This window comes from Cyprinodon tularosa, unplaced genomic scaffold (genome assembly GCF_016077235.1).
Source record: "Cyprinodon tularosa strain WSP-4 unplaced genomic scaffold, ASM1607723v1 ctg272, whole genome shotgun sequence".
Lineage (NCBI taxonomy): Eukaryota > Metazoa > Chordata > Actinopteri > Cyprinodontiformes > Cyprinodontidae > Cyprinodon > Cyprinodon tularosa.
The window spans coordinates 1,224,381-1,252,282 of NW_024038977.1; the positions used below are offsets into that span (position 1 = coordinate 1,224,381).

The 27,902-nt window shown below is 39.4% G+C and overlaps 2 protein-coding genes across 2 annotated transcripts; one reads left to right on the forward strand and one right to left on the reverse strand.

The window, feature by feature from the left end:
- Nucleotides 1–1,162: 1,162 nt before the first annotated feature.
- Nucleotides 1,163–4,930, forward strand: LOC119786446 (40S ribosomal protein S17-like). The gene is made up of 5 exons (XM_038289791.1): nt 1,163–1,242; nt 2,717–2,868; nt 4,287–4,392; nt 4,601–4,666; nt 4,818–4,930. The coding sequence occupies exons 1-5, from the start codon at nt 1,240–1,242 to the stop codon at nt 4,893–4,895; spliced, it is 405 nt and encodes a 134-aa protein (XP_038145719.1). The 5' UTR covers nt 1,163–1,239; the 3' UTR covers nt 4,896–4,930.
- A 6,121-nt stretch (nt 4,931–11,051) lies between these two features.
- LOC119786453 (cytoplasmic polyadenylation element-binding protein 1-like) lies at nt 11,052–27,452 on the reverse strand. Its single transcript, XM_038289809.1, has 12 exons — nt 27,322–27,452; nt 26,919–27,081; nt 22,876–23,097; nt 21,729–21,958; nt 20,344–20,599; nt 20,155–20,268; nt 19,705–19,809; nt 17,473–17,609; nt 14,287–14,485; nt 14,110–14,204; nt 13,928–14,008; nt 11,052–12,472 (listed from the first exon to the last, which is right to left on the reverse strand). Exons 1-12 carry the CDS (start codon nt 27,334–27,336, stop codon nt 12,362–12,364), a joined length of 1,728 nt encoding a protein of 575 aa, XP_038145737.1. The 5' UTR covers nt 27,337–27,452; the 3' UTR covers nt 11,052–12,361.
- Between the last annotated feature and the right edge of the window lie 450 nt (nt 27,453–27,902).

A 27,902-nucleotide genomic window follows, 5' to 3' on the forward strand; every position in this document is an offset into this window, starting at 1 on the left:
CCCATCCAGGCTTCCATGGCCTTTAAAGGAGAAAAAGGCCCACAGCATCACAGGTAATTTACTGTAATTAACTGCTTTTTCCAAGCATTCATTCTCTGTTTCACACAAGACTCTCCTGTCTCCAGAAAGCTAAGTCTCATGTAAAACCATGGTTCTAGTTAAAAGTCTAAAAAGGTTTAGCAGATTCTGCTTACCTTAAATCCATGTAATGTTATGTGTGGCTGATATATTCAGCTGGATATATATTCATTAAAAGTAGGAACAAGAGGGAAATAAAACTGCAGGTAAATATAACTTGCTACCAGAAGGAGTGCATTATAACATGTTTAGAATTGGGGGATTTACCATTAGGAAATACTAGGCATGCCAACTTAGCGCTTTTGTCGCTGTATTTAGTGACTTTTCAGACACCTCTTGTACTCGTATTTTAGAAAAGCGCCTAGTGCCAAATTTAGTGACTTCTGCTAGTGGAGACGACGTATAAAAAAACCAAACTCTGCTCTCCAGAAAAATCTTTCATTCCTTTTGAGACAGCATGAAAAGTCAGCTGAGTACAAAACCTAGAGAGGAAAACAAGAAAGGGGACAAAACCTAGAACAAAGAATGGATGTGTGTTAAAATTTCTGTATCTGTATAATGGGTCTGTTTTATGGGTTTTTTCTCAATTCAGAGGGCCCCAAATTTCCTAAATCCGCCCCTAATTAGAATATAGTTTACTGTACACACCGCTGTGCTCCTTCAGTGATCATTTCTTGGGAATTTGATTTTAGTGTCTGTCTAGTAGCTTGAAATTCTAATACAAATAGCTCTGAAAATGTTATCTGTAAAGATTTTTTCCTAGTTTTTTCTGTGTAATAATTAGTATTCAGATCTTATGTCGCAATGCTCGGATTGCAAAATCTGGAACAGAAGGGGAACAAAATCTACTAACTAAATGGTTGCACACACTGCAAGAACTTGCTTTTATGTGGCTTAAACGCTGAAAATTTTCCATTTAAAGTTTAAATACATTAATAAACATGTAAAAAGAAACACAATCGACATGGTCATGAGTTTTTTTTTTTTTTATCAGAGGACATCTGGATTGATATTTATAGTCTGCTGAATTATCTGTGTAGTTATGTCTTCCCGCCACCAGGTGGCGGTAATGGTCTCAGCACCGTCGCGCCTGTCGCTGTCTTCCACTATAAACATCCGGTATGACGCCGCGGTGTTTCTTTTCCGCTGGTCCGGGCAAACATGGTGGGTACGACACAAAGCTTATGGTTTCAGCTTCGCTGACAATCCTTATCAATCCTTTCCCCCTGTGCCCTCACCGAGGACTTTAAACCCCCTCTCTGTATTTTAAAGTTCCAAAGACCACCGGACGATTTAAATGAGCTAACTTTGACAAAGGAAAACCGATAAATAAACTATTATACATTTACTCCAATCATTGGCAAACTGAAGGAATAATAAAAGTATTTTATTAGTCTATAAAATACTTCTATTCGGATACTAAGAAACCCCATTTTTTTGCGAATAATAGTATTTCAATTTCAACATTTTATTAAAAACATACGAAGATAAAGTCGTATGTTGAGTTCAGTAATGTGATTTTTTTTTTATCACGTCCATGTACACAAGTTAACCTGGTATAATTTATAGTGCATATCTACTAATTTATTTAATAAACACCTAGTTTATTTGTTCCTCGTTAAATGTTGCCTTGATTTTTCAACTTGGATTTGCCCTCTTTAAAACAAAAATAACAGACATGCTGTAAATGTTTGTCATTTCTCTTTTATGGTTCTTTTTTTTTTGTGAGTTTGAAGATTGCATAAATGTCTACTTTATTCAAACTTAAAAAAGTTAAAAAACCTAACCAGGGCTGCCTATTTAAAGCTAAAAGCACAATAATATAAAAAAGTATTTTGCAAAGGAGAAAATGAATAACACCTTTGACTTTCTTTTTAGTCAAATGTGTAATTCAATATATGTGTATATATGTTTTTTCCCCAAGTGCAAACATTTCTTATAGATTTTTGGAAGACTACTGAATTAATAGAAGGTGATTGAAATCCTGTGGAAGCTGCAAAAGGTTATTTCTTATGAAGTGTGTTAAAGTTCTAAACATAATATTAAAAAGTTTAGTGGAAGAAAAAACTCATAGAAAATAGTGTTGCACTGATGCCATTTTTGGGACCCGATACCGATACCTGTGCAGTATTGGCAGATATGATACCATCTGTTGAAATTGATGTGTGTGCGCATATATATGAAGAACTGCATACTACTTGGATGTAAAAATAATTGCCATCATGGCTTTGTCAAGCTGCTGCCTTCCTTTGGGAAGCAGGAAAAATACTAATACAAAGTGAATCTAGTAGAAATTTTTATTGGCTACATTGAAAGGTTGACTCTCAAAATGGTATCAGTGCCCTATTTGTTGGTACTCACCGATACAGATACGACCATTTTAGTGCTGATCGGGGCCCTGCCTGATACTGGTATCAGTGCAACACTAATAGAAAATACACATAAGCAAGCCTGATTTGAACCCCATAAACAAGCTGGAGTACTGGAGAAAGATGGGATCAAACATTGCAGAAAAGAAATCTAAAGTTGTCAAATATCCCTTTCTGTGTAGTAGGTTTATATCATGGGTTTACTTTCTCATATCTAGCTACCAAAACAAGTATTTATGTGTACTAGCCATTTTGAATTTTCTCCTTAGGGGCGAGTCAGAACCAAAACCGTGAAGAAGGCCGCCAGAGTCATCATTGAGAAATACTACACCCGACTGGGCAATGACTTCCACACCAACAAGCGGGTGTGTGAGGAGATCGCCATCATCCCCACCAAGCCTCTGCGCAACAAAGTAGCTGGGTATGTAGAGAGAGCAGTTTTTGTTTTATGTGGTTTGTAAATATTATCAGTGTGGAAGCAGCAGAGTAATGTTTCGTGTTTTGCTACTTGAACGCTGCTCGCTGTGTTGGTTCTGAACGAGCATAAACTCTGAATGGTGAGAAGTTTAGGTTTATATTTTACAAGCTTTTAAACTTCAGGTTGCAACACCTCAAATTTAAAACTGACCTCAGGGACCAGAAATTATTTCTTTCAGACTAATGGAAATTTTTTTTATTGTGTTAAAACTGGATCTAGGAAGAATTAAAATCTTTTTCAAATTTTCATTTATTTTAGTAATTTGGTTTAAATAAAAGATTTCCCAGAGGGATATATTTTTGTCAGTTTTATTATCATTATTATTATTATGGCTTAATTAGAATGCAAACCTGAGTTATTCACAAACCTGTTATTTGCTTTAAAGTGAGTTGTGCTGCTCATTGCTGCAGTGGGTACTGCTGCCTTGCAGCAAGAAGCTTCTGGGTTCGATTCCCATCCCGGGGTCTGCATGGAGTTTGCATGTTCTCACTGAGCATACATGGGTCCCAAAATCTCCTAAAATGCTGGCATACTCTGAACTTCGATTTAAAATAAAAAAAATATATAAAAAAATATTTTGGGCGTATACATAACGTATTCAGAATGAGTCCAGAACTTAAGTCCAACGATAGCCTTACTTATGCATAACACACGGCACTGTAATACCCATGAATTGATGCACAAGCATAATTTCATAGCGATTATGAAACAACAGTTAAAGCTGCTCCCCTCAGGCACTTGGCTGCACCCAAAAACCCCAGAATAAATTAAAATTAAAAGAAAGAAAGAAGGTTTACAGTGGCAGCAGATTAAGCCTCATGTCTGTTAGGAAGTTTGTTAGCTGTGGGCGTGAACACAGGGAGGATCCATCACACTCACCTTCTCGCTCACCCTATGATGTGGATGAAGTCTGGAGGAGAAGTTACTCAGGTTTTGGATAAGCTGGACGTCAACAATCAGATAACTTACCTGTAACTTATGGCCCATGTATCAGCATATGCTGGCATATTTTGAGCATGCTCGAAATTTCTCGACCTACTCGGCGTATGTTGGCGTACCCATAACTTAGCCAATGTATACCAGCGGTTTAGCCAGATCTTTGGTACTACAGGCAAACACTGGCTAAACCGTCAAGGTGTGAGAGGGGCTTTAACACCCACTCCCATCATGGGGCTGTTCTAAAATCTACAGCTGGGTTAAAATTGGCAAATTCGTAATAACTCAAGTTCTCTTTTTACATGGAACAAGGATTGGAGCAAACATTTAAACTTAAGTCATGGTGAGGTTCTAAACTGTGACATTCGGCTTATTTATTGAAAGTCTGGAGCATTTTACTGATCCTGTTTTGCTTTGTGTCTCAGGTATGTGACGCACTTGATGAAGCGCATCCAGCGCGGCCCTGTCAGAGGAATCTCCATCAAGCTGCAGGAGGAGGAGAGGGAGAGGAGGGACAACTACGTCCCTGAGGTCTGTCCTTCTCTTCCTGCTCCTGCTTTGTGTTGAATTTACAGTCTAGTGTTTTACTGTAAGATCTTTGAATCTGTGGTTCTCGGCTGAGAGGGCCTCTTCACCTAGGCTAACTTTTTTCTCTGCCGAGCCGATCACTCATTTCAGAAGTTACTCTGCCTTCTCCTGTGATGCTTCAACACAAAATCTGTTTCTTCTCATCATGTAGATTTCAGCTCTGGACCAGGAGATCATTGAGGTGGATCCAGATACTAAAGAAATGCTCAAGATGCTGGTAAGCCTTTAATCGAAAACTTCACCACTCAGAATATCGCAAATGTTACTTTCATGTGAAACTCAGCTAAAGGAGACGAGTGCTGATCATACAAATATATTTAAAACAACTCAACAACAAATCAACTATGTTCCTATTATTTTCTCTCTAGGATTTGGGCAGCCTGTCTAAGCTTCAGGTCACTCAGCCACCCGTTGGAATGAACTTTAAAACGCCACGAGGACTGTAAAATGGCAATATCTGAATAAAGAGATGTAATTAAAAGTGGATTCTTGGTTTTATTACAGGGATATCCCTTAAATGATACAATAATCAGCAGATTAATCAATAGGTTAACTTTAAGAAACAGGTAAAGGCCTCAAATCCAGGGAGTGAGTAATAGTGGGTAAGGTCTGGTACGATGTTGGTTTTCTTTTTATGTAGGAACATTGCAGAAAATGATATCTTCATTGGCAGGGCCTGTAGGTTAAGCTATAGTGGAGGATGTTCTCTTTACAGGTGGATCATAAAAATAAGTAGTCCACCTAATTGTCAATCTTTCCTGTGCACATGTTTATGTAAGGCTGTCCTACGTGCTCATCCCCATTTTCACTTACCTGGGGTGAGACTGACCTAGGGGAAAAATTGCAAATCCTCTTTTCAAAAGTAAGTTTGTCTGAGCGATGCAAACAGCAACATTTATACAGGCGAAATAGGCTCCTTCACGCGTTAATTAGGCGTTCCCTCTCGGGAGCAGGTACAGGGTTCTGCATGTGCATTTTCTTTTTTTTCTTAGAATAGAGGGTGTTTTTTTTTTTTTTGTTTTTTTGTTTTTTTTTTTTTTGCAAAAATCTTCCTTTATACCAGGCATCCCCAAAGTTGGTCCCCGAGGGCCGCTGTCCTGCAGGTTTTAGAGGTTTCCCTGCTTTAGCACAGCTGATTATAATGATTGTGGTTCAGCAAAAGCCTGTTAATCATCTATCAATTAAAATCAGCTCTGCTGGAGCAGGAAAACTCTAAAACCTGCAGGACAGCGGCCCTTGAGGACCGACTTTGAGGATGCCAGCATTTTACCTTTAACCCATAAGGACCCCTGTGTTAACTGGCCCTTTGTGCATAAAGACATTTTTTTTTCAGGTTTAATACTGACTTTTCGCTCATGAGATCCCAAACTGATGACCATTTAACCTCATGTGACTAGTGGGGGACTCTGGGTACTGACAAAATCATTTCCAAAGGCTCAATGGTTCAGCAGTCTTGGTCCTTAAATAACAATTTATGTAACAAGAATAACCTAATTTGACCACATTTCTAAAATATTTTTATGAATTATAGATTTGTCAAATATTGCTGTGAATTGGCATTGAAGGCATTGAATAAGATAAATACTAATAATCTGCTTAATCAATTAAGCTCATTCAGTTGTATCAAATCAATATGATTTTTTTTCTTTCATTTAAAAAACTGCGTTTCCTTCATGAAAAAAACGGCCCAATAAGTCAATATGTGAAGGGCAACAATCTAAATAATTACTGCCCTATCGGTCGCTCTGTCAGCTGAAGGCTTGATTTAGAGTCTCTATACTCCAGTTAACGATTGATCGATCACTAATTTATTTGATTATTTCAATAATCGATTAATCAGATTATTGTTTCAGCCCTAATCTCTACCTGTTCTAGCAAACCATCATGGTAAATGTTACTGCAGGTCCAACAGATTCCAGAAAAGCTTCTCCCCACCACCATTAGACCGCTGAATAATAAATATAAAATGGGGCTTTAAAAAAAAAAAAAAAAGAATTTTGGAATCTGTAAATCATACCAGTCTTATGTTTACATTTTATCAGCTGTAGTGAAGGAAATTTGGTTAGTCATATTACATGATTTATACACTACTGACTATGCAATGTGATGTGCATATAACTCATGGCTAATTTTTTTTATTACAAGTTAAAGTAATCTACTGATCCTATGAAACAGTGTCTGTCAAACGGATGAATTTATCTTTATTTTAAAAGTCTTAAGTCCCTCTGAAAATTAGAACATCATCGTTGTTCGATGCTGTAGGCTACTATTGTTTATATCACGACTGGTCTAGGGTGTACCAATATGGCGGCCAGTGGCTTCACTTCAACCCCGTTCTACCAGCGGGATATCAGCAATCCAGTGAATAAATAGAGATCAGTCATTCCATCTCACCGCAAAGGTGTGCCATATTAAGATGCTGAATAGACACCATGATTACTGCACAAGTGTGCCTCAGACTGCCCACGATAAAAGGCCACTCTGAAGGTGCAGCTTTATTGTGGTCCACAGCTGCCTTTTGTATCTCTGCTTCCGTCTCCTTGAACCCCAGATGGCCGCTCACACTGAGCCTGGTTCTGCTGGAGGTTTCTTCCTGTATAAAGGGAGTTTTTCCTCTCCACTGTCGCTACAAGCATGCTTAGTGTGAGGGATTGGTTTCGAGTCAATGAGTCGATGCAATCAACTGGTTTTCCTTAGATAGAAAACTTTGAATCAATTTGATTGGATGAACTGGGGAACTGTGCCTCGAAATGACGCTATAGAAATAAACTGAATTGAATTAAATCTTTTGACTATCTGGGGTCCATTTCATGAAGCAGGTTTAACTAATTTGGATTAAAATCCACAACCCTAAATTGATCCAGCCTAAAGTTGGGAACTCTGAGTGATTGATTTCACAACTGCTGCTATTAATTCAATAAATTTTAACTAGGTCCACTCAGAGTTGAACACCAGGGCAACAAGTATGAAAAGCCAGACGAGTCACCATGATAACAGGAAGGGCCTATTTCACCCCACTGCATTTTATTGCAGAAATGCAAAAAAAAAAAAAATTTAAAATGTGTTTAAAAAAGGAAGGAGGATGTTGAAGATTGCTCGAGTTAATGCATAGGTTTATATGAAGTGTGCTATGGTAGGCCATTTTTACATTTATTAAAAGCACTCTCCTCTCAATTGTTTCATTTGTAGATCACTAAAATAAATTTCTTCATCATCAAAATCAAACTCCTAGACCTAACCTGTAAATATATTTTCTAAATTAACTTTCTGTAGCAGAAACTGAATTTTAGAAAGTAAAAAACTAAATTATACTAGTGAGAATTAAGTTTTATACATCTAGAAATGTTAGATTTTAATTGGCCTTTCTGACATTTATCAGTTTGACTGTAAATGTATTTATATCTGGAATAAATTTTTTTTAAGTTAAAATAATACAAATGCTGACCAGTAATATTAGTAATATGGAGATCTGAAATAATTTACAGACTTTCAGAATATTTATTCTAGATGTAGAGAATGTAATTTTGTTTGAAATGTTCAAAGAACATTTTTTTTTTTTTGAAAAAACTAGTACATATCAAAACAGCTTGCCACAGACTGTTGTGAGCATGAAAATATTACAGGATTAATCTCTGAATTATAGCGGATCAATGTATCTATTTAGGGGAAATCTGGTAGCAGATGAGGATGAAGATTATGGGTCCCTCATGTTAATTCAGTAAATCAGTGGCTGTTTGCAGCCACGCTTCTGATCACTGAAAAAGTTGGGTCTTAACAGTAAAATGCCTTCTTATCAATGACCAGCTATTTTGATATCTTCCAGTCAGGTTTCTATGCCAACCACAGTACAGAGACTGCCCTATAAGGCCTTCAATAACATCTCAGACTCTGGAAGAACCTCTGCAACATTTGATACGGTTGATCACTATTTTAGTGTGTCTGGAAAAACCGGGTCAACCATTCTGGTACAGCACTGGGCTGGTTTAAATCCCACCTATGTTATTTTAGGGAACTTTAAATCAGAGACCAGAAACATCACATTCAGTGTTCCTCCTATTCAACATCTACCTGCTCCTTTTATCTCAGATTATAGCAATCAGACCAGTTTGCATAACTATGCAGATACACACAGCTTTACCTCCTATAAAACCATCGTGTTGGTTAGATGCTTAGAACAGATCAATATGTGGATGTACCATCATTTTCTACAACAGAATAAAAACATCTTCAGACCAAAGGAGAGATCTAGAGTTAGTGGCTTCTAGCTGCTGTAGCTCTGAGTGGATTATGGCTGAAATCTTGGTGCGATGGACTTAAAACTTCAGAGGCACCTAAAGGCAAATACTAAAATCAATCTTTAATCAGCTGAAGAATAATTAAAGGACTAATGTCCAAGCAGGATCTATGAAAGCTCATTCTTACACTTTTGCTTTAGTAGAACTGATCACTGCAACAGTGTCTTCATAGGTTTGCGTGAAAAGTCCAGACAGCTGCAGCTCATCCACTGGCGCTCTGTAGCTCAGAGAATAGACTATAAAATCCTGTTAGTCTATAAATCAGCACCTCAATACATAACAGATCTGTTGTCAGTGAATCAACCTCCCAGACCACTCAGGTCTTCTAGCTCCAGCCCACCCAGAACTAGAACCAAACCTGGAGAAGCAGCATTTAGTTCCTATACTCCACTTATATGGAATAAACTCTTTTCTAAAAGTTATTTTAAGTCAAAGTTAAAAACCCATTTGTTTAGAGCTCCCTTTAACTGAAGTTGGACTGTTATTAGTTTAAGGTCCAACAGTTTTTTCCTTCCATTACATTATCCAATTAATGTAAAGCACTTTGAATTGTGCTATACAAATAAACTTGGCTTGCCTCTATGAGGCAGTTACACAGGTGGACCATGCAGACCGTATTGGACCTCATGATTTTGTCTTGTTTTTGTAAAATGGCATTTATATCCAAGTTACTGAAAAATGGTTAACTTTGACAAGTGTTAGGTTTTAGGATTCCTTAGCTTAATGGAGTAGTTTTTATAGACGCACAAACTTGAAACATTTTAGTATTAAAGACATTTAAGGTCAATGGAATTCAATTCAGTTTATTTCTATAGCACCAATTCAGAACACATCATCTCACAGGAGTTTACAGTTCACTAGATCATACAGTCAAATTGATTCAGTTTTCTATCCAAGGAAAACCAGTTTATTACATTGACTCTTGACTCCAAGGCAATCCCTCACACTAAGCATGCTTGTAGCGACAGTGAGAGGAAAAACTCCTTTATCAGGAAGAAACCTCCAGCAGAACCAGGCTCAGTGTGAGCGGCCATCTGCCGAGACTGACTGGGGTTTAAGGAAACAGAAGCAGTGATACAAAAAGCAACTGTAAAAGGCGGCCCCGTCCAGGAAACACACAGCCAGGCAGGCAGATGAGCCAGCTCCCATGTCACAGGATGAAGAGAGCACATCCAGCCAGTCACGGTCAGAAACAGGACAACACTGGAAAACAGGCCGATCTTGAACATCTATAAACAAAGGTGTTGATGGCAGCAGCTGATATTTCTCTCCAGGATGGAGCCACAGCCAAAAAGGAACAGACCAGATGAAGCTACTATGAGAAAAAGCAGAGAGAGCATAATGTTAGAGATTGAACTAACAGATTCTGCAGAGTGGGAGAATAGAGATAGAATGAAGCAGAATGACGAAATAGGGGTCCCTATGTCCTCCAGCAGTCTAAGCCTATAACAGCACAACTATAAAGATAGCTCAGGTTATCCTGAGCCCTTCTAACTATAAGCTTTATCAAAAATGAAAGTTTTAAGCCTAGTCTTTAAAGTAGACAGGGTGTCTGCCTCACAGACTAAAACTGATAGTTGGTTTCACAGGAGAGGAGCCTGATAACTAAAAGATCTGCCTCCCATTCTACTTTTAGAAATTCTAGGAACCACTAGTAAACCTGCAGATTGAGAGCAAAGTTCTCTATTAGGAAAAAAAAAAACAACAGATCAGATCTTGGATACAAGATGGAGCTTGGCCATTTAAGGCTTTATATGCGAAGAGAAATTTAAAAATTCCATTCTGGATTTAACAGGAAGAAAATGAATGGGAGGATAGGAGCAATATGATCCCTTTAATTTCATCAGAACTCTGGCTGCAGCATTTTACATCAGCTGAAAGCTTTTAACTACAGTTTGTCGACTTGATAGTAAAGAATTACAATAATCCAGCCTTGAAGTAACAAATGCATGGACTAGTTTCTCAGCATCACCCTGGACAGGATATTTCTAATTACTGCAATATTCTGCAGATTAAAGGAAATTCTAGAAACCTCTTTGATATGGGATTTAAATGTCACTTCATTTGGAAGGGCTTAAATTGATCTTTTGTAAAGTAAAAAAATCTTTGTTTTTGATGAGGACCCGTCTATTCTTTTTTCATTTCGAGTATCCATTCAAGATAGTTTTACTTCAAACCAAATACCAGCCTCTGACAGCAATGTTACTGTGGTGGACCTCTAGTGTCAATTAAACTGGTGCAAACACCTTTTTTAAAACAAAAAAAAACAAAAAACAAATCAAAACACAGACAATGAGCAATGCTTAAACACCTTTATTGTGCCCCATCTGAACATACTCCACAACTGTTAAGTAGCAGCAAACTTGGCAGACCACAATGAGGTAGACTTTCAAAACTCTAAAAAGCAGCTGGGCTAAAGGACAAGCTCAGCGTGACAAACCTTATGGATAAAGTAAAGACACATGGTCTTTGGCACACGGCTTCTGCATCTTTGTCCAACTGGAACAGGAAGGCAAAATGGAATAAGAAAGGAACAATTTATTTAAGGGGGGGGGGGGGGTCTACTCAAGCTCTGGACAGAGCCACCTCCAAGCTTGCACCTTAGTGGAAGTTCTTACATTCAACAGGAAAACAAGCAGCTGTTCAACCATAAGGCATGTCCCCTGCTGATGTACAAAAGTGATTAAAAACCACTGCCACCTCTCCACACGTGGAAATTAAAAAGTGCAAAAAAAAAAAAGAAACTTACAATTAAATCACTCCAGTCGCAACTGGATCCATCAAAGGTTCTAAAAGTGATGGCTCACATGTTGAGACGTATCCAGTAATACCGAAATACATTGAATAACCGGGTCAACAAAGCAAGTTAGTCATCCAACATTTTGTGCCCATTCAGCTGAAATTTGGGAGGGCAAATAAAAAAAAAAAAAAAAACTGAAAATGTATGAGAAAAAAAAAAACTAAAAGGGGTGTTTTCCCCTTAAACAGCAACCTGGTAGAATTGTTCAAAAATTTTCCATGTCATGACTTAAAACCATCTGTTTACAAACTAGTAAAAAACTGCGTAAAAATGTCTGAAATGCGACTGGTTAAATGAAGCCCAACATTCAACTCCCAAAAAGTAAGAAACACTGGTTGGCTTGCACAGGAAAACAGACGCCAACTGGGCTAAGGGGAGGGAGGAGTGGGGAAAAATAAAAATTTAAAGGCACTGTATGGCATTTGCCAGTGAATGGCAATGAGACTTGCGTGATTGCTCTTCACTATGCAATACATGTAAACAAAGGGAAAAAAAAAAAAAAGGAGGCATTTTCATTCACTTCTAAACTTTAGGCTGACTCTCTATCATCATGTGTGGCCACAAGTGTGAGAAAATGCTTTAAGTGTGAAGGGCCCCTTGTCTACTCCTAACAAGGTCGCTGTGCATAGTGCCACTGTGAACAGCAAAAATGTAGCAAGTGCAAAAGTGAACGTTTCCTACAGTGATATCCCCTGGTGGCGTGTCGTGGTGCCCTCCTACTGAAGGACATCCAGCACACGTGCTCTCCTCGGCAGGCAGCTGCACCCCACAGAGGGGTGCTCTTCCTCCAGCTCCACAGAGTGCCAGGACCGCTGGTTTAGCTGGAATCTCTGTTCTTCTGGTTGCGCATGAGGGGCCGGTGGTTGCTCAAGATGTCCATGGAGTGCTGCCAGTGCCAGCAGGAGCGACAGTAGTACTTGAAGCAGGCCTGGGGACAAGATGCATGTACTGAGCTGCATTTGTCCAATTCATGTACGCACAAAAAAAAAGTCATTACTATGCAATACTTCGCATCGATTGAACCGCAATCGATGCGAAGTATTTTTAAGGTCAAAATGTGTTTATTGCTGAGCTGATACTTTAACTATTTGGGAAACTGAAAGCTCTCCTCGCAAAGTACTATGAGATTTGCTGTCGCCACAGACAGTTGTTACTCGATGGCGGTGACTAATAAAGATGGCGCAGGGACTAAGTAGTAGGAGGAGTTTCGTGACCAACAGAGAACAAAAAGCAGTGATCTGTCCGAACAGTCAGTTTGTTATAAAGACCACCATTTAGTCCCTGCTGTACTAGGTGGACAGTAAGCTTGTATGAGCCATGAGAACAGCACATTTTAAACAGGGCGTGCACGAGCAGAAATTGCTCTCACATGTGCATTTTTAAAAAAAAATCCTCCACATTACCTTTAATCTGAGGACTGCTTCACTGCAACTTTTAGATTAGTCTCTGCTTCAACACATTCCTCCGGGATGAGCACCTCTTAACAGTAGTTTAGCCATTTGATTCAGGCTTTTAAGTAGAGTGGCATATCTAAAAGCCAACAGCCATCAAGGATCTGAGTTTGAGACTCCTGGTTTAAGACAATCTGATTAGTTTTCATCTTTAGTTCAGATGTTGACTCACAGCTGGTTTTATGTTTGCCTGTGGCCAATATTGGCCAAATGCTACAAATCTAAAATAGACCAATGCTACTTTCACACCACATAATTCTATTAAACTTTCATCCCAAGTAAAAAAAAAAAAAAGGCGGCTTTATCGCTACAACAGCTGCAAAAAAGAACGAATATTCTGCTGCTGCTGCTCGTTTCTCAATGTTGTTGGGCTGCAAGTTTTGTTGTTTGTGAGAACTGTGCTATTGGTCAGGCAGCATGAAGGAAAAACACTGTAAAATAAGATTTTAACGATTAGTGTTAAAACAATGATAGATTTTGAGGACTAAGTGGGACCTGGATCAAGTTAGACTTCAGTCTCTAGCCTGACCTCAGAACTAACCTCTGAGATCAGCTAATCTGGGATTCTACTACCTTAAAATATAAGGACTCTCCTACAACTATGATCTACTTAGTTTATTTGATACTAGGCAGAAAGTGGTGATGGGAATCCAGGAAAGGTCAATGAGCTTCGGTTTGAATGACGGCAGCATCCAGGACTTGAGGCAGGAACACAAAAAACCATTTACAGTCCGATCCCAAGGACTGTAAATGGACAAATTTAAGGGAAAAAACCCCCCTGCCATTTCCATTTAAGGGAAAGCAGCCATTTAATATTTTGACCAGTCAAATCGGGACATTTCAATTTGAATCAGGACATCTGGTTGGAGAAGCCTCCCTAAAAAGGCCACATCACTTCCATCTAGAAAGTGCTGCTGGCTGGTTTCACTGACCTGATCTCTGCAGAAGAAAGGTCCAGGCTGACGAAGGCAAACTTGACACATGGAGTCTTCCAGGTAGGGGTCAATCTGAACCTAAACAAAGACTCTACACTTAACTGCTTTTGCAAAAAGTTTACTTCACCAATTCTTCACCTAAAAATTGTTCACTTCATTCAGGATTTTGGTTAACATACCTTTTTTGTAAACTTTGGCGTTTTGATCTCCACAAACGCTGCGTACACGGCCTTCAGATAACTGCGCTGGTTGTTGAAGGTGACACGTCCAGAGCCTGCAAGAAGCAGATCCAAGAAGTTCAAAGCTAACAGCTCACATGCTGACAAACAGTGAAAGATGATTTCCCACTCTGTTACCTATGGGGTACTTGTGCTTGTCCGTGTCGATGCCAGCATACATGACCCCTCCGAACAAGTCGTTCATGATGCTGGCCAGCGCCTCAGCGTTCAGCATGCCATGCAGAGCACCGACAAACACAGTTTTACTGGGGTCCAGGCGCTGGGCAGGACAGCGCACATAGTTACTGTCAGAGATCACCCAGGGAATCACTTGTACCTGAAGCAGAAGAGACAGGAGTCAAGATGGCCTCCTCCTTAAGTTTAAGTTGTGACACTCATTCCAGAGCAAACAGCAAAGAGTCCTTTAAGGGGACTGCACAGGAAAGACTTATTTGCCACTATAACATGACAACTGTGACTTTATGATCTCAGGAATATTGTTTGTGATGCCACTGCTGAAAAATGCAAGCGATTACTCCTGCTTTCCTGCCTCTTTTCAACCATTTATATCCGATCCATTGTTTTAACAAGCCTCAGCCACTAGAATTACCATTAGGAATAAACATTAAAGACACTATCGATCTCTACCAGAAGTTTGATGTATTTTCACAATTCAAACATCCCATCTAATGCTGCTTGTACTACCGAATGACAAACTACACAGCTTTTAAAGACCCAATGCTTCACTGCAACTTATTAAATCTTTTAGAATGTTTTCTGCCCTTACAGAAAAACTGCTAGTTTTATTTCTAGAAGAACTTTTTGTCTTGTTTATAACGGCAACAGAGGCTCGTTTTTCTGACAGTAGGCTGACAGGAAAGGAGAAATGAGAGTGGGGGAGAGACATGTTGCAAAGGACCACAGGCGGGATTCGAACCCTGGTCGACTGTGTCGACGACTAAGGCCTCCGTACATGGGTCGTGCGCACTAACCGCTGCCCCACCTGCACGCCCAGTTGTGCACATTTAGAGGAAGAGACTGGTCATATTTAGAATTCAAACTTCTGAAAGTACATACTGGTCAATAAATGATAAGCATTGTTTTTATTAAGATACATTTTCATTTGAATGTGCTTTACTGGAGGCATCCATGTTTGTCAAAGAACACTACTGCCACCTTCTGGTTTGTGCGATGCAGTATCGGCTGTTGATCAAGTCTCAAGTGCTGTATTTGGTGTTTGTCACAACGCGCTTTTATTCCAGTCATCTTGAAAACATTCTTCTTCCAAATGTTGGCTACATATTACGAGTTTTTTCTCTGGCCAGAAGTTTGATGGCAAATTCTCCCTCTTCAAGTTGGCAATGCAAAGACGAACCAGTCCGTGAAGGATCATGAATCGGAAAGGTGAAATACATTTTTCTTCTTTTTTTCCCCCTTCTACCTGATGTATTCCAACATACAACTGCCATGCACGTGGGCATTGTCAGTTTAACTATAGCTCTGGTGAATTTCAATGGTGAAGTCCTCTGGAAATCTTCAATAATTGTTGATTGCAGATGTGTCTAGTAGTTCCCATTGATTTTGCTTGTAAAGCGGGAGAATGGCGCTAGGCTTACCGCACCGTCACTGCTGGAAGATGTCAGGAGTGAGGTGTTACTATATTTGTGCAAAAATGACCACTCTCAGATCATTAACAATAAATTAATTAAATCACCATGAACGTATTAGTTTTAGGTATAAATAATGACCTATTGATTATTCCTTGCCGACTGGACATCTCCTTTAGGAGGAACTGAAAAAAACATGCTAACTAGAATCAGTGCAGCAAGAACTCTTTTATTCACTTTTAGGCTTTAAGCTGGTCTCACTCTGAAATGTTTCCCAACTGCTTTTGCAAAAAGTTTAATTTACCGATATTTCACCAAAAATTTGTTCACTTTATGTTAGGGATTTTGGTAAACGTACCTTTTTGTAAACTTTGGCGTTTTGATCTCCACAAACAAGGCTGTGTTCTTCAGAAAACTGCGCATGTTGATTGTCGTTTTACAGATTTTGATGGGCTGCCCCGCTCCCCCAAATGATAAAAAGCCATTTTTCTTCATTCTTCTGGAATAAATTGAGGACCAGCATATGAGGCCTTCAGTTATGGTCATGTTCTCAATAAGCAAGATTTTATCTTTTATTTAATCAAACATTAGTCAAGAGTAAAATATGGATTATATCTAAATGAGACGTGCTTATTTTAGAAAAGCATTGTACAGAAGACCTCGCCAACATTAGACCTGACCAGTCATCCATAAATCTGCTTTCTAGTAGTGTAATTGTGTTATAAACATTGATGCCATCTTAGCCATTTATCTTCAGATGGAAAAGGGGATTTTTTAATAACCTGCAGCTCAATTTCACATGTTTTAAGAGTGAGGTACTTTAAAGGGGGTAGTAATGTTGTAATCTTGTTTTCCCATGCCTACATTATTCCACAGTAGAACAATCTATTGTAAATAAATTTGAGAATATGTTTATTAATATTAAAGTTAATCAATTACGAACGCCTTCAGTTTTTAAATTTCATATATTTGGGCAATCCAAAACAGCTTTCAAATGAAAGGTTTATTACTTTAATTCAGCAGAGGGGCCAAATCCAGCCACCTCCAAGGTTAGCAGTTTTTCCAAAACTTGACTGCTCAGTCAAGTATCAGGGCTTTACACTTATTAATATGAAGATGATATTTAGTCCATGACACGCTAGTGTGCACAATTATAAAGCATTGCTTTGGATGCAGCATTTGGTAAGAAGTTTTCAATCATGAATACATCCTTTTCATCACCAGGATGTTTAATTATAGGGCCTCGCTGCTGTAGAAGCTTAGCGCCCACTCAGAGGAAAACATTTAACTTAAATTATCTTTACAGAGGATCATGCATTTAAACATTGATAAACCACCAGATCTAAGGCTTCCTCTGGGTGAGAAAGATGTCAAAACGATCTTTCTTGAACAGCAGAGCAATTAATGATTCTGAGCAAAATTCAGGCTTTAAAGCGGTTTAATAAATGCGCTTCTGTGGAAGAAAGTTCGAAGTGTTGCATCAGGCCTGTCAAGATCGAGGAAAACATGATTTACCTTCTGTACAAACACATCAAACCAGAGCAAACTAGGCTTAAAATCTGCATGGTTTCTTCAATTAGGGCTTTGCATAAAACATTCAGCTTTGGTGCAACCAGCTAGAGCCAATAGTTAAAGCTTCCTTTTTCTTTAAAGAGTGGGATTAACTCAGACTGCGACAATCCAAAGTAGCAGAATGACTTGCTGTGCCTCTACTCACATCTTTGCATCGCATTCTGCGGCTGGACATCTTGAAGTAGTACTCCCGGTTGTCCTCTGGGTGGAAGGGATCCTTGGAGCAGGCCTGCAGCAGAGCCCTCACAGACTTCTCGTTTTCAAATACCAGGTAAACGTATCCTAGAAGACAAAGCAGCATTAGTTGACTAAATTGGGGATTTATATCTTTTTAAAAAGGAAACGGTTGTCCATTTTACAAAACAGACTTTTTTTTTAATTAAACATGTTATTTGATGCACTTTGATCCTACGCTTCTTCTGATCTATTAGTTTCAAGCATTTTGGTCATGAATTTTTAAAACAGTGTTGCACGTCTGAAACTCTGGGTTCACCCCCCCCAACAGTGTTAGAACATTTTAGATTTGCTGTAGCTTCTTTGGCATCTAAACTGGATAGATTTCCACTTCCGAACAATTACCAATTTCTTCCATCCGAGTCAATTTTTTTTGCCAAATCTATACAAAGATAGTTCCTGTAATTAGCATAAGACAAAGGGTATTAGGAACCACTGGTGTACAGGGTTTTAGCAGGCCAAAAACTAAATGAGCAAATTAGACGTTAACTGAAAAAGTTTCACAAAAATTGGATACATAATCTTGAACAAAAAAAAATATTAAAAAAAAGGGGCAAAAATTCTATTTTTTCTTAAAATTAAGCTGCATCATCAATGCCACAAAGGATCACTAGGAGATACATTTTTAGCTGGATTTTCATTTTCATGCCCTCAAGTTAATCAGCTTTGAACAAAAGCACATTTATTCCTTTACTGTAAGATGGAATAGGGTTTACTTCTAGTTCACATGTACTAGCTGGGACAATAAGACCAAGATTACTGCCAACTAAAGGGCTAAAGAAAAAACTACACCCTTTCAGATTTGAAAATTGCATTTTTTCCAAAATTGCATTTATCCTGCAGATGCAATAAATTGTCCAACATCAACAGGAACCTTGGTGACAAAAGTCTTCTAAAGATGAGTAATGTTAAGGATTTATCATTACTGTCAATACGACAATAAGACCAATGCCAGACTTTTCTTAAACATTTGGAAGAAAGGTTCCTTGAATAGAAATCAAACTGTATTCATAGGCAAAATGGTAAAACACCATCTTATAAAGCATTATGCTTTTATAGGAGAGATAATTGGCAAGACAAAGTCATTAAAAACAAGAGGTAAAAGTAAAAAAAACATTTCAAGTATTTCATTTTTTTAGCTGAAGTCAAACTGAATATTTTGTTTTATCAATTATTGAGTCTTCCACAGTGAATGGGGTGAATAAATGACTAAATCAATTTTAAGGAAGGGTTGTATTTAGTAGCACCACTTTAACAAAAGTTAAGTTAAATTTACTACCCATTTTGTAATCCAGAGTTAAATAAAAAGCTGTGCTCATTCTTATTAGGAAAAAAAAAAAAAAAAAAAAAAACCAAGCAGAAAACAGAAAGAGCTCCCATCGTTTTTGCCCCTTTAAACAGTCCTTAGAATTTAAAGCTAAGGGTACAATTTTATAACCATCCATTGTGATAATCTGAAGTGGTTTTATCAACTGGATTAACTTCATGAGAATCCTACTCAGCTCACCACCCATGTAGGTGTGTCTAAAGCCGGGCATACACTGTACGATTTTGCCCTTTTCAGGCAGATTCTCCAGAATTTTTCGTTCAGGCCGAGTTTCAGCCTGATTGTACGTAGTGTAGTTTACAGGGGGCAATGAGGGGCAATCATCCTCTCACGACCCCCTCCTGATCAGGAATCTGAAGAAAAATCAAACACGTTTCAAATTCAGTTGGGTGTCGTGAGGTGTTCGTGGACAAATCCTGCTGTTGAAGCAGAGCTAGGAGCTGATTTACCAGAACCTCGAGCACTGTGCATGTCAAACAAGGGAGTTCCTCTTCCATATAGAAGAGTCCAACCAGCGCCATCTCTCGGTGCTCAGTCCGACCCAGTTTTTAAGACCTACAGTGTGAGCAGGTAGATCGTATCATAGCATCGGGTCGCAAAGTGTGAGAATATTCATCGTGAGCTGTGAACTTTTAAACCAAACCATTTCGTCATACAGTTTGAGCTGTAACTGCACGTAACGATTGAAAATATCGCACAGTGTATGCCCGGCTTAAGACCAACCAGCAAACCGACTAGCATGCAGTGCGCTCACCACCTGTGTCCACCTTAAGACCAGGAGAAGGAATTAAAATGAGCCTACCAGTCTGTCATTACCTTTAGCCACATTACCTTTAGGAGGGCAGCGAGGGTGCTTTCCATCCTTACCTGGCCACTCCACAGTCAGAGGGCCATAACCACTGAAGGTGGTGATCAGGCCAGCTGAAAGCAAGACGGCATTAAGGAGAAAATGCTTTACTGTGCGAGGCGGAACAAAATATCTCATTTACATCCGGTTTCACCTCAATATCGAAATGATCATGTACATAAAAACTTTATATATAATAATTGCCCCTGCAAATAAGATGTTTTAGGTGAATTATGAACACATTAAATTGGCACTCAGACTGCTCATCTAGTTTAATGTTAGTACAACTATAGCTCTGTTAGGCTACTGTAAACTGTTCAAAGATTAACAATCCTACTGCAGCCGTTACCCCAACAGAATATGGAAATTTTAGAAAAATATAGGCAAATATAAGGGTTAACTTTCAAGTAAAGACAAACCTTCAGTGATGTCCCATGGCACGCCACCAAGAAAGACCTTACAGGAGTAAATGGGATCCTTGTTGTTTCTGGGAGGCAGCTGACCACTCCAGGTGAACGTGGCCTCATTCACAGCTGATGTGCAAAGAAATATGGCTATGCAACAAGGTCTGATTGAATATTTAAAGCACACAGGGCAGTGATAAAAACCTGCAGCCTGCCGGTGCAGACGGGCCTCCCTCTCGATGCTGAACGTGTCATCTGACTGGTCCAGTACGTCTGAGCCTGGCCATGGGGAGCCGGTGCGCCAGCGGCGGGAAATTGTTGAAGAGGAGGGGCTGGCACTGGGCGGTGGAGTGAGAGGAGAGCTCGTGTCCTGGGGTTCCAGTCTTGAGCCCAGCCGCAGCAGGTCCTTCTGCTTGTTGGACGTCACATAAGGCAGTGGAGGAGAAATTCGCAAAGTTGACTGCAGAGAAGGACATCCAGAACATTTACAGACGATCGGATCAAGATTAGACGACTGCCATCGATCAATTTGGCAGATTAACATCTTAGATGTGTGAGAAAACGGCTTCCTAAATTACAGCCATCCAGTTTAATTCAACAGCTTTGTTGTAAGCTTTAAAATGATAGGAAAATCAATTTCTTAAGTATTGTGACAGCTTAAGCATTTTTTTTTGCACCGACCTCATTTCTTCACCTAGACTGATTTTCATTTCAGAGGGGATCAGTTATAAACCTGAACAATTTATAAAGCTTTGACAGTTGAAGTTTATAACTATTTAAGCCATTATACATCATGCAAACTTGGCTCCGACTCATTTAAAGCAGGGGTGGACATTCCAGTTCCTGGGGGCTGGTACCCTGTAACTTTTAGATTCATCCTTGGTCCAACACCTAAATCAAATGACTGAGATACCTCCTCACCATGTAGTCAGTTCCTTCAGAGTCCTCTCAATCATCTAATTATTTGATTCAGGTGTGTTGAACTAAAGGCAGCTCAAAAAGATGCAAGATACCGGCCCTCAGGAGCTGGAATTGCGCACCTCTTATATAAAGTCAAATTACCGCTAAGCTTATTTCCTCCCCCAAAGAATCTCCAAAGAAGAGGTCCCCTGAGTGCAGTCAGCAATTCTGGTTGTGCTTTGGCAGCAATTATTCTGCCAATATGTCAAAGACTGAAGTCAAACCTCTGCTGTTTAAAAAGGAAGGACAACCTTCCTGCTGAGAACATTAAGGTTTAAGCTCAGGGACTCATTTATTCAAATGATGAAATATGGAAGATAATGAGGTAACTGCAGCATTGACACAAGTCTGTCTTTCAACCCAAATCCTTCATGAAAATATTTTTCAGGAACACTCATTCTACTACTGAAGGTGAGATTTAAAGAGGAAGCTTCAACATTAAAACAAAGCGTAAGGTCCAAAATGAAAATATCAGCAGCATGAAAACAATATAGGAAATTGCTTCCTTCAAACCTTAAATCCTGTTTGTGCATTTGTTCTATAAATCGCTTTCTGATCAAATCTTTTTCACCCCTTTGAGCAAATTTAAGCAACAAATTTAACTCTGTCGAAAAAATCCCAGGTCTTACCAGCATGTCACAGAGGTGATCTGATCCAGAGCTAAACCCACTGGTCTCAGAGTCTTGGGGACTGCTGGAGCGAGAGTCCAAAAAGGAGCTGGAGTCCAGTCGGTTTGCCATGCGGGCCATTCCCGGGAACTTCTCCAGAAAGTCAGCAGTCATGCTCAGGGACTCTTGGGGCAGATAGCCTGGAGGCTTCCCGAGGATGCTACTGAAAGGATTGTTCAACATGCCCAGCACTGGTAGAGGAAACATTTACAGCGTTACCAAGAAAGCTAGTGTGTAGATATTTATTTGCAAGCAGTGCAATCTGAAGAAAATGGGACATGCATGCTGACTCTACAGAGCAGTATTGATTCGTCAGCAAGCAAGCTGCAGTCGTTTCCAAAAGTTGCATCTTTCCTCCCTTAATGTATTTTGCAAATGAATTAAAAAGGCAGGTGTGCTGAATTCAAAGTTCCATTTTGATTTAGAACAGCAGATACTTAAGAACTACATTTAAAAAGCACTAATAAACCTACAGATCGTCATCGTAGCCACTTTGTTCTAAACACTGAAAACTTCACAATTTGTTTCCAAGTCCATTTCTGAAATAGAAAAGCTAAAAATGTAAATGCCAGATTTCTTCCAACAGCAGACCAGTTAAATGAGACTGCTCCTGTGCCACAGTTGGCCAGAGCTGATTTTATGGCTTGTTACCAAGGAGACCGAGCTGTAGGTACCATTCATCGTTACAGGCCCAGTTTGACCTCTCTAATGGGTCAAGCAGCTCTGATTCAACATCCGGCTCTTGAAGCTATGAAAGTAAAGATAATCATTACCTCAGAGGTGTTTATCGTTCATTAACATCCACCCTTAGAACTTTGAGAGTCCACTAAATATCCAAACACCACATTTTAAGTATGGCTAACAGGTAATCAAGTTCAATATATATATATTAACATCACTGAGGTGATCAAAATGAAAACAGCTTGATGGGCTTGTTTGAAAATATGCTTGCTACAGACGCAGCAAAGCAAAACTGCCTCATCATCCTTAGCAATGCCCCAGCTTGCTGCCTCACACAGAACCATGACAAGTATTACTGTGCACAAAATAAAAAAAATGTGCATCAAGTTTGAGGAAACCAAATCTGCGGAAAACATCGGGCACTTACTGGAGTTAGAGCTGCTCTGAACCTGGGCTGATGGAGAATGAGAGTCCGCCTCCTGGCTGCTCCACGGTCTATCCCAGCTGGACAGCCGGAGCGACTGCAGTCCAAGGCCGAGGTCTGAGACATCCGAAGAGCCCCGGGATATGGGGATGTCCTGGGAGCTGGGTATGCTGCCACAATTGGGAAAAAGCATCCTCCTGCTGCCCACAGCAGCCAGCTCCGACTCTTTAGATCGGAGATCCAGTTAGCAAACAAGAGAAGAAGAAAGAAGCCTTAGCGGAAAGGTCAGTCTGCTTCAAAAAGGAAAGGAAAAAAGGACAGATCAAGAAGAGAAACTAAAAACAAACTTCCCTTATCACGCCTCCCCTACCCTGGATAGTGGCAGAGCTAACTTGCTGCCTCTGTGCATGCCATGCATCTCCATCCGCATCACTAGCAGCATGTGACATGGCTGTTGATGCACTCGCACACCCCTTCTAATGACATCAGCTTCACCCTCCTCCACCTTCCCTGCTTAACAACTGTGTAATTAGAAATCCCAGTCACAGCTATTGGTTTGTAGATTGAAGTACTCGCCTTGGAGGAGGCAAGGCAACAGCTGCCAGTGCCGTCGCTGCTGCCGCTTACTTGTTCTAGTCAGAGGCAGGAGGGGAGGGAGGCAGCGCTGAGTGAGTGACTCAGCAAACTTTAGAACCGAAGTACCAAACGTTCTAGATGCCCAGGGATTTTTCCCTCTCTTCCTTCTATCAGTTTAATGAGTTTTCCTCATAAGAGGCAAAAGAAAAAAGTAAAAGCTATGGAAAGGCTGGTTGCATCAGAAGCAGCTGACTGATCAGATGTTCAGGATGGTGCAGACATGCGCTGCCAGCTCCTCCCCTCCCTCCCCACTACTGGAAAGCATCCAGCTGCCCGTTGCTCCCCCTGATTCAGCAAGAGGGCTCAGATGCACGGGCCTGGAGCCAATAAAAGGAATTTAGCTCCATTTGCACCACAACCTAATTTACTCACATAAGGTACTTAAAAAAAAAAAAAAAACACATGCAACCCTCTAAGCTTTAGAAAACCAGAGTAACAATGCATTGAGCGCAGACACTGTTTTTAAGTTTATAAAATATGAACCACAATAAACTTCTTGCTTGGCACATACTTCTCCATGGGAGGAGAAAATACTGCTGCAGTGCTGCAGATCAGTGATTCAGCATGAATCAGCTGTTGGCAACGTCATCTGTTTTTACACTAGAAGTGACAAAGTGAAACTTAATTCAGTTTTTCATTTGATGTTTATAGTTCAATTCAGTTTATATAGCACAAATTCACAACACCCGTCATCTCAAGGCACTTTAGCTACAGAGACAATTCAACCAGATCATAGTTTGGTCCAAAGTTTTCCATCTAATGAACACCAGCTGATTGCTGTCGACTCAATGACTCGACAGCAATCCCTGAATTTAGGTTTGTGCTCAGTTACAAATGACGGATTCTAAATTCTTCCTTTTAAACTTCTGTTAGTCAATTGTAAGCAACTATCAAATATAATCATTGGGATACATTTTTACAAAATGCATGCATCCTATATTTTGTATTGGCAGCAACAACCTTTGGGGGAAAAAAAAAAATTAGGCAACTCCTCATGAAATAAAAATAATTAAGTTTGGCGCTATTCTACATTCGAAAGTGTTCAGAAAATAAATTTGAATCCATATACAATTGCTTTTGTTTTAGTAGTTGGAAGGTTATCAAATTTAAAGGTCAAAGCTTAAACGTTTTCAATGAGACAATAAAATATTACCTTTTTTAAGAAGCCAGTAAAAGTGAAGATCAAGCTCAGCTTTGGAAAGTTTGTGTCAACTTGAAGCAAAAAGATTTCAAGAAGCAATGGAGAAGTTACCACATCCTTTTGGACAGGCAAGTCAAGTGTTTGCAAATCCTAATTGAACGCACTGGCAACCAACATGTTAACTGTACACTTATAAGTCTTTAGGAGAGCAGGGGAGTAAAAGGAGGCCACTTAAGCTGGGTGTACACTGTGCAATTTTCCCAGTCGCTGCACACAGCTACTGCTCACAGCTCACGATTTATGTTCGGCCCGACGCTCTGATGCAGTCTACCTGCTCACATGACTAAAAACCACATCAGACTCAGCTCCGCAGTTCATGCACATGAAGAATGGAAACAAGCTCCACCCCTTAATAATGGGAGTTGTTAGGTCGTTATTACAGGGTGGAGCTGGTTTTCCAGTTTCAATGTGCACGTTTTCTAAGCCATTAGAAGGCTTTGTTGGGCTACTCCATAAAAGCCTGTAACTCGATGCCAATTCAGACATTTTGAATTGAAAAAGCTTCCTGGATGGGATGTGAAACGTCTTCAAACTTGGGAAAACAAAGTCCAGTGGTTTGTTTTTTTAACTTTAAATTTTTTGGACTGTATGAATAACGAGTGTGGCTGGCCAACATCCCTGAATTCCCAGTTCATCCATGCCTGCAGTGTCCGTAGTTGTGCAGTTGCGGTACGCGTGTGAGGCAAATCAAAAAACATTGTCTCATTACCAAAAATTAAACATGGGATTATTTACAGAATTACATATAGGCTTCCATGACTTCTAAATCCTCTCCTGCTTTTGTCATATTGAAGGACGTAATCAGTTTTAATGCACACCAATCATCTCGTTATGATGACAAAACTGCTTTAGTCATCTTTAGATAATGATAAAATTAACTCCTTTTCACCGTGAAAAAGCACCCGAGGACTTGCCCGTTCCTGAAACCATTAATATCATCCTTCCATTGGGTAAATAATATATCCACTATGCTAAACCTTCCTTTCATTGGTTTAATCAATTAATTTATCTGAAGGACTAGTGTGGACATGTCCAAACCAATAATCTCCACCCCCCCCTTTCTGCTCATTTACTTCAGCCAAAGGTAACAGAGGTTGGGTGCAGCCATCCGTTTTCAGTCTGCTTTCCCCCCCCCTTGTGCGCTGCTCCCATGTCCCTCATCATGGTGCAACATCGTCAGAACTGTCGCTTTGAAGCATCTGCTTTGCGTTCGCATTTCACTGCAGAGAAGCTACATGGTTGGAGAAACACACAGCAACACTCCGTGAACATCAACCAGCAACTCCTTCGATGTTTAAGAGTTAGGAGACGAGTTGGTTAAAAAACTTAAGATCATACCACTGAAATATCTGACATACAAAGCTTTTTTAGCTAGATATGGCAACAGATTGTACATTTATACAAGTTACTATTATAACGCAAGAAGCTTGAGAATATATAGTTTGTTCTTCTTTACTAGTTAAAAAAGCTCAGCTTCTCAGATGACCATGACTCAGTTACAGGTTAAAATTAACACTTTATTGTACAGACAGAATCAGACTGCAGAGCTTCTACACATCTGCAAACTTTGTCTCTGGCATCATTATATTAGTAAAAAGGTTAATTGATCTTTTTAGACAGAGAGAAGTGGGGAGAGCTGCAGATTTTAAGGTGAAACAGATTTCCTGAGATATGCCACATGCAATAAAATATCTCCAAGTTTACCACAAAGTTTACAAGAAAAAAAAATGCTATGCTATATTTAAAATGAAGCATATCCATATTTTTCTGGAGGATGGAATTGAAATTGTACTTCTAGGGATGCATGATATATCGATTTTGGCATCTGAATCAGAAAGGGCATCTCTCCAACATCTATAAATATAAATATCAGTGTATTATGATTCTCTTGTGTTCTCAACAATAGGAAAACATTCAATAAATACATGTTTGAGCTCATTTTTTGGAAAATATAATAAAAATGTAATGAATAATAACCACCCTTAGTGTCCCCACCAACTTTCATCACAAAGTTACACCCTTGTCTGAGTATTTTTCATGTTAATGCTAATAGCTTAATATAAAAAAAAAAAAAAAAAAAAAAAAAAAAAACATTTGTCCAAGAAAAAAATAATTTTTCGTTCGTTTCTGCACAAGAAAAAATACATCTAGACTCTAAACAATAAAAAGTATAAAACTAAAGCAGTTTTTGAGTAGGGGGGGACTTTACCACAGTCTTTGTGTTTGGTGCTGTTGGGTGTGGTGCACACACCGGTGAAGTCCAGCGCATTGCCCAGCATGTTGTTCATCCTCCGGAAGATGTCAGCGTTGCTGCAGGTGGAGAGGGCCGGAGAGTCCATGTCTGGGCTCTCAGGGCGGCGGGCATCGTTTCTCTGACGGAACAAGCAACATAGAGCCAATAAAATACCCCCGAATCAGTGCTAAACACTAATAACTTTTCAAAAACAAGAAATAAGGCTCAACCTGAAGTGTCTTTAGTTAATTTATTGCCGTCGCCATGAATTAATATGGCGGCAAATCAAAGCTAGTAACTTTAGCATGTTTATTTAGCATAGAAACTTTAGCATATACATTTATTTGAAACCTGCTTCAGTTCCGTTTTTTTAACTCACCAGGGAAAACGCCATGATGTGGACAGACAGCCTAAAAGAAATGTCACAATAACGACCCCGGGCTGAAGTAGAGAGCCATGTTTTAATGAAATCTGCTAGAAGCTAATTAGTCCTAATTTGCTGAAGGTGTGCGGGACCAATGAGCGAGCCTCAAGAGCCTCCGTAGGTCCACGAACTCAACATCGTGAACAGGCCACAGCGCCAAAAAAGAAATCACCAGGTCATATTGGATGTTGAATTATCACAGGAAACGAAAATAGAAAAATGAATTTATTTTTACCTCATTATTTAATTTTATTTTTTACTGAACTAAAAAAATATATATATCTAAAATCTGTAATTATATTTTTATTTGAATGAACCTACTGGTGCATGTATGTCAGCCAGTTATAATTAGTATAACCTTGAATTAGTGATTGTAAAATGAGGCCTTATGAGGCATTGAACCATTTGGCCAAATTGCTTCAACAATCCCCACAGTTCATGAAGCCTCGTGAACATGTCGCCATCTACTGGTGGAAAGTAGAACTACAGTTTGTAATAAAATCAGATTTTTTTTAACATTTGTCTTTCTTTTGCTG

Excerpts from the sequence above, each read along its gene's own strand:
- LOC119786446 (XM_038289791.1), top strand. Across the intron at positions 2,869-4,286 it reads CTGCGCAACAAAGTAGCTGG|GTATGTGACGCACTTGATGA; the intron begins GTATGTAGAGAG and ends TTTGTGTCTCAG. Across the intron at positions 4,667-4,817 it reads AAGAAATGCTCAAGATGCTG|GATTTGGGCAGCCTGTCTAA; the intron begins GTAAGCCTTTAA and ends TTTTCTCTCTAG.
- LOC119786453 (XM_038289809.1), bottom strand. Across the intron at positions 21,959-22,875 it reads TCAGAGCAGCTCTAACTCCA|TGCTGGGCATGTTGAACAAT; the intron begins GTAAGTGCCCGA and ends TTCCTCTACCAG. Across the intron at positions 17,610-19,704 it reads TAAAGGTAATGTGGCTAAAG|GATACGTTTACCTGGTATTT; the intron begins GTAATGACAGAC and ends TTTGTCTTCTAG.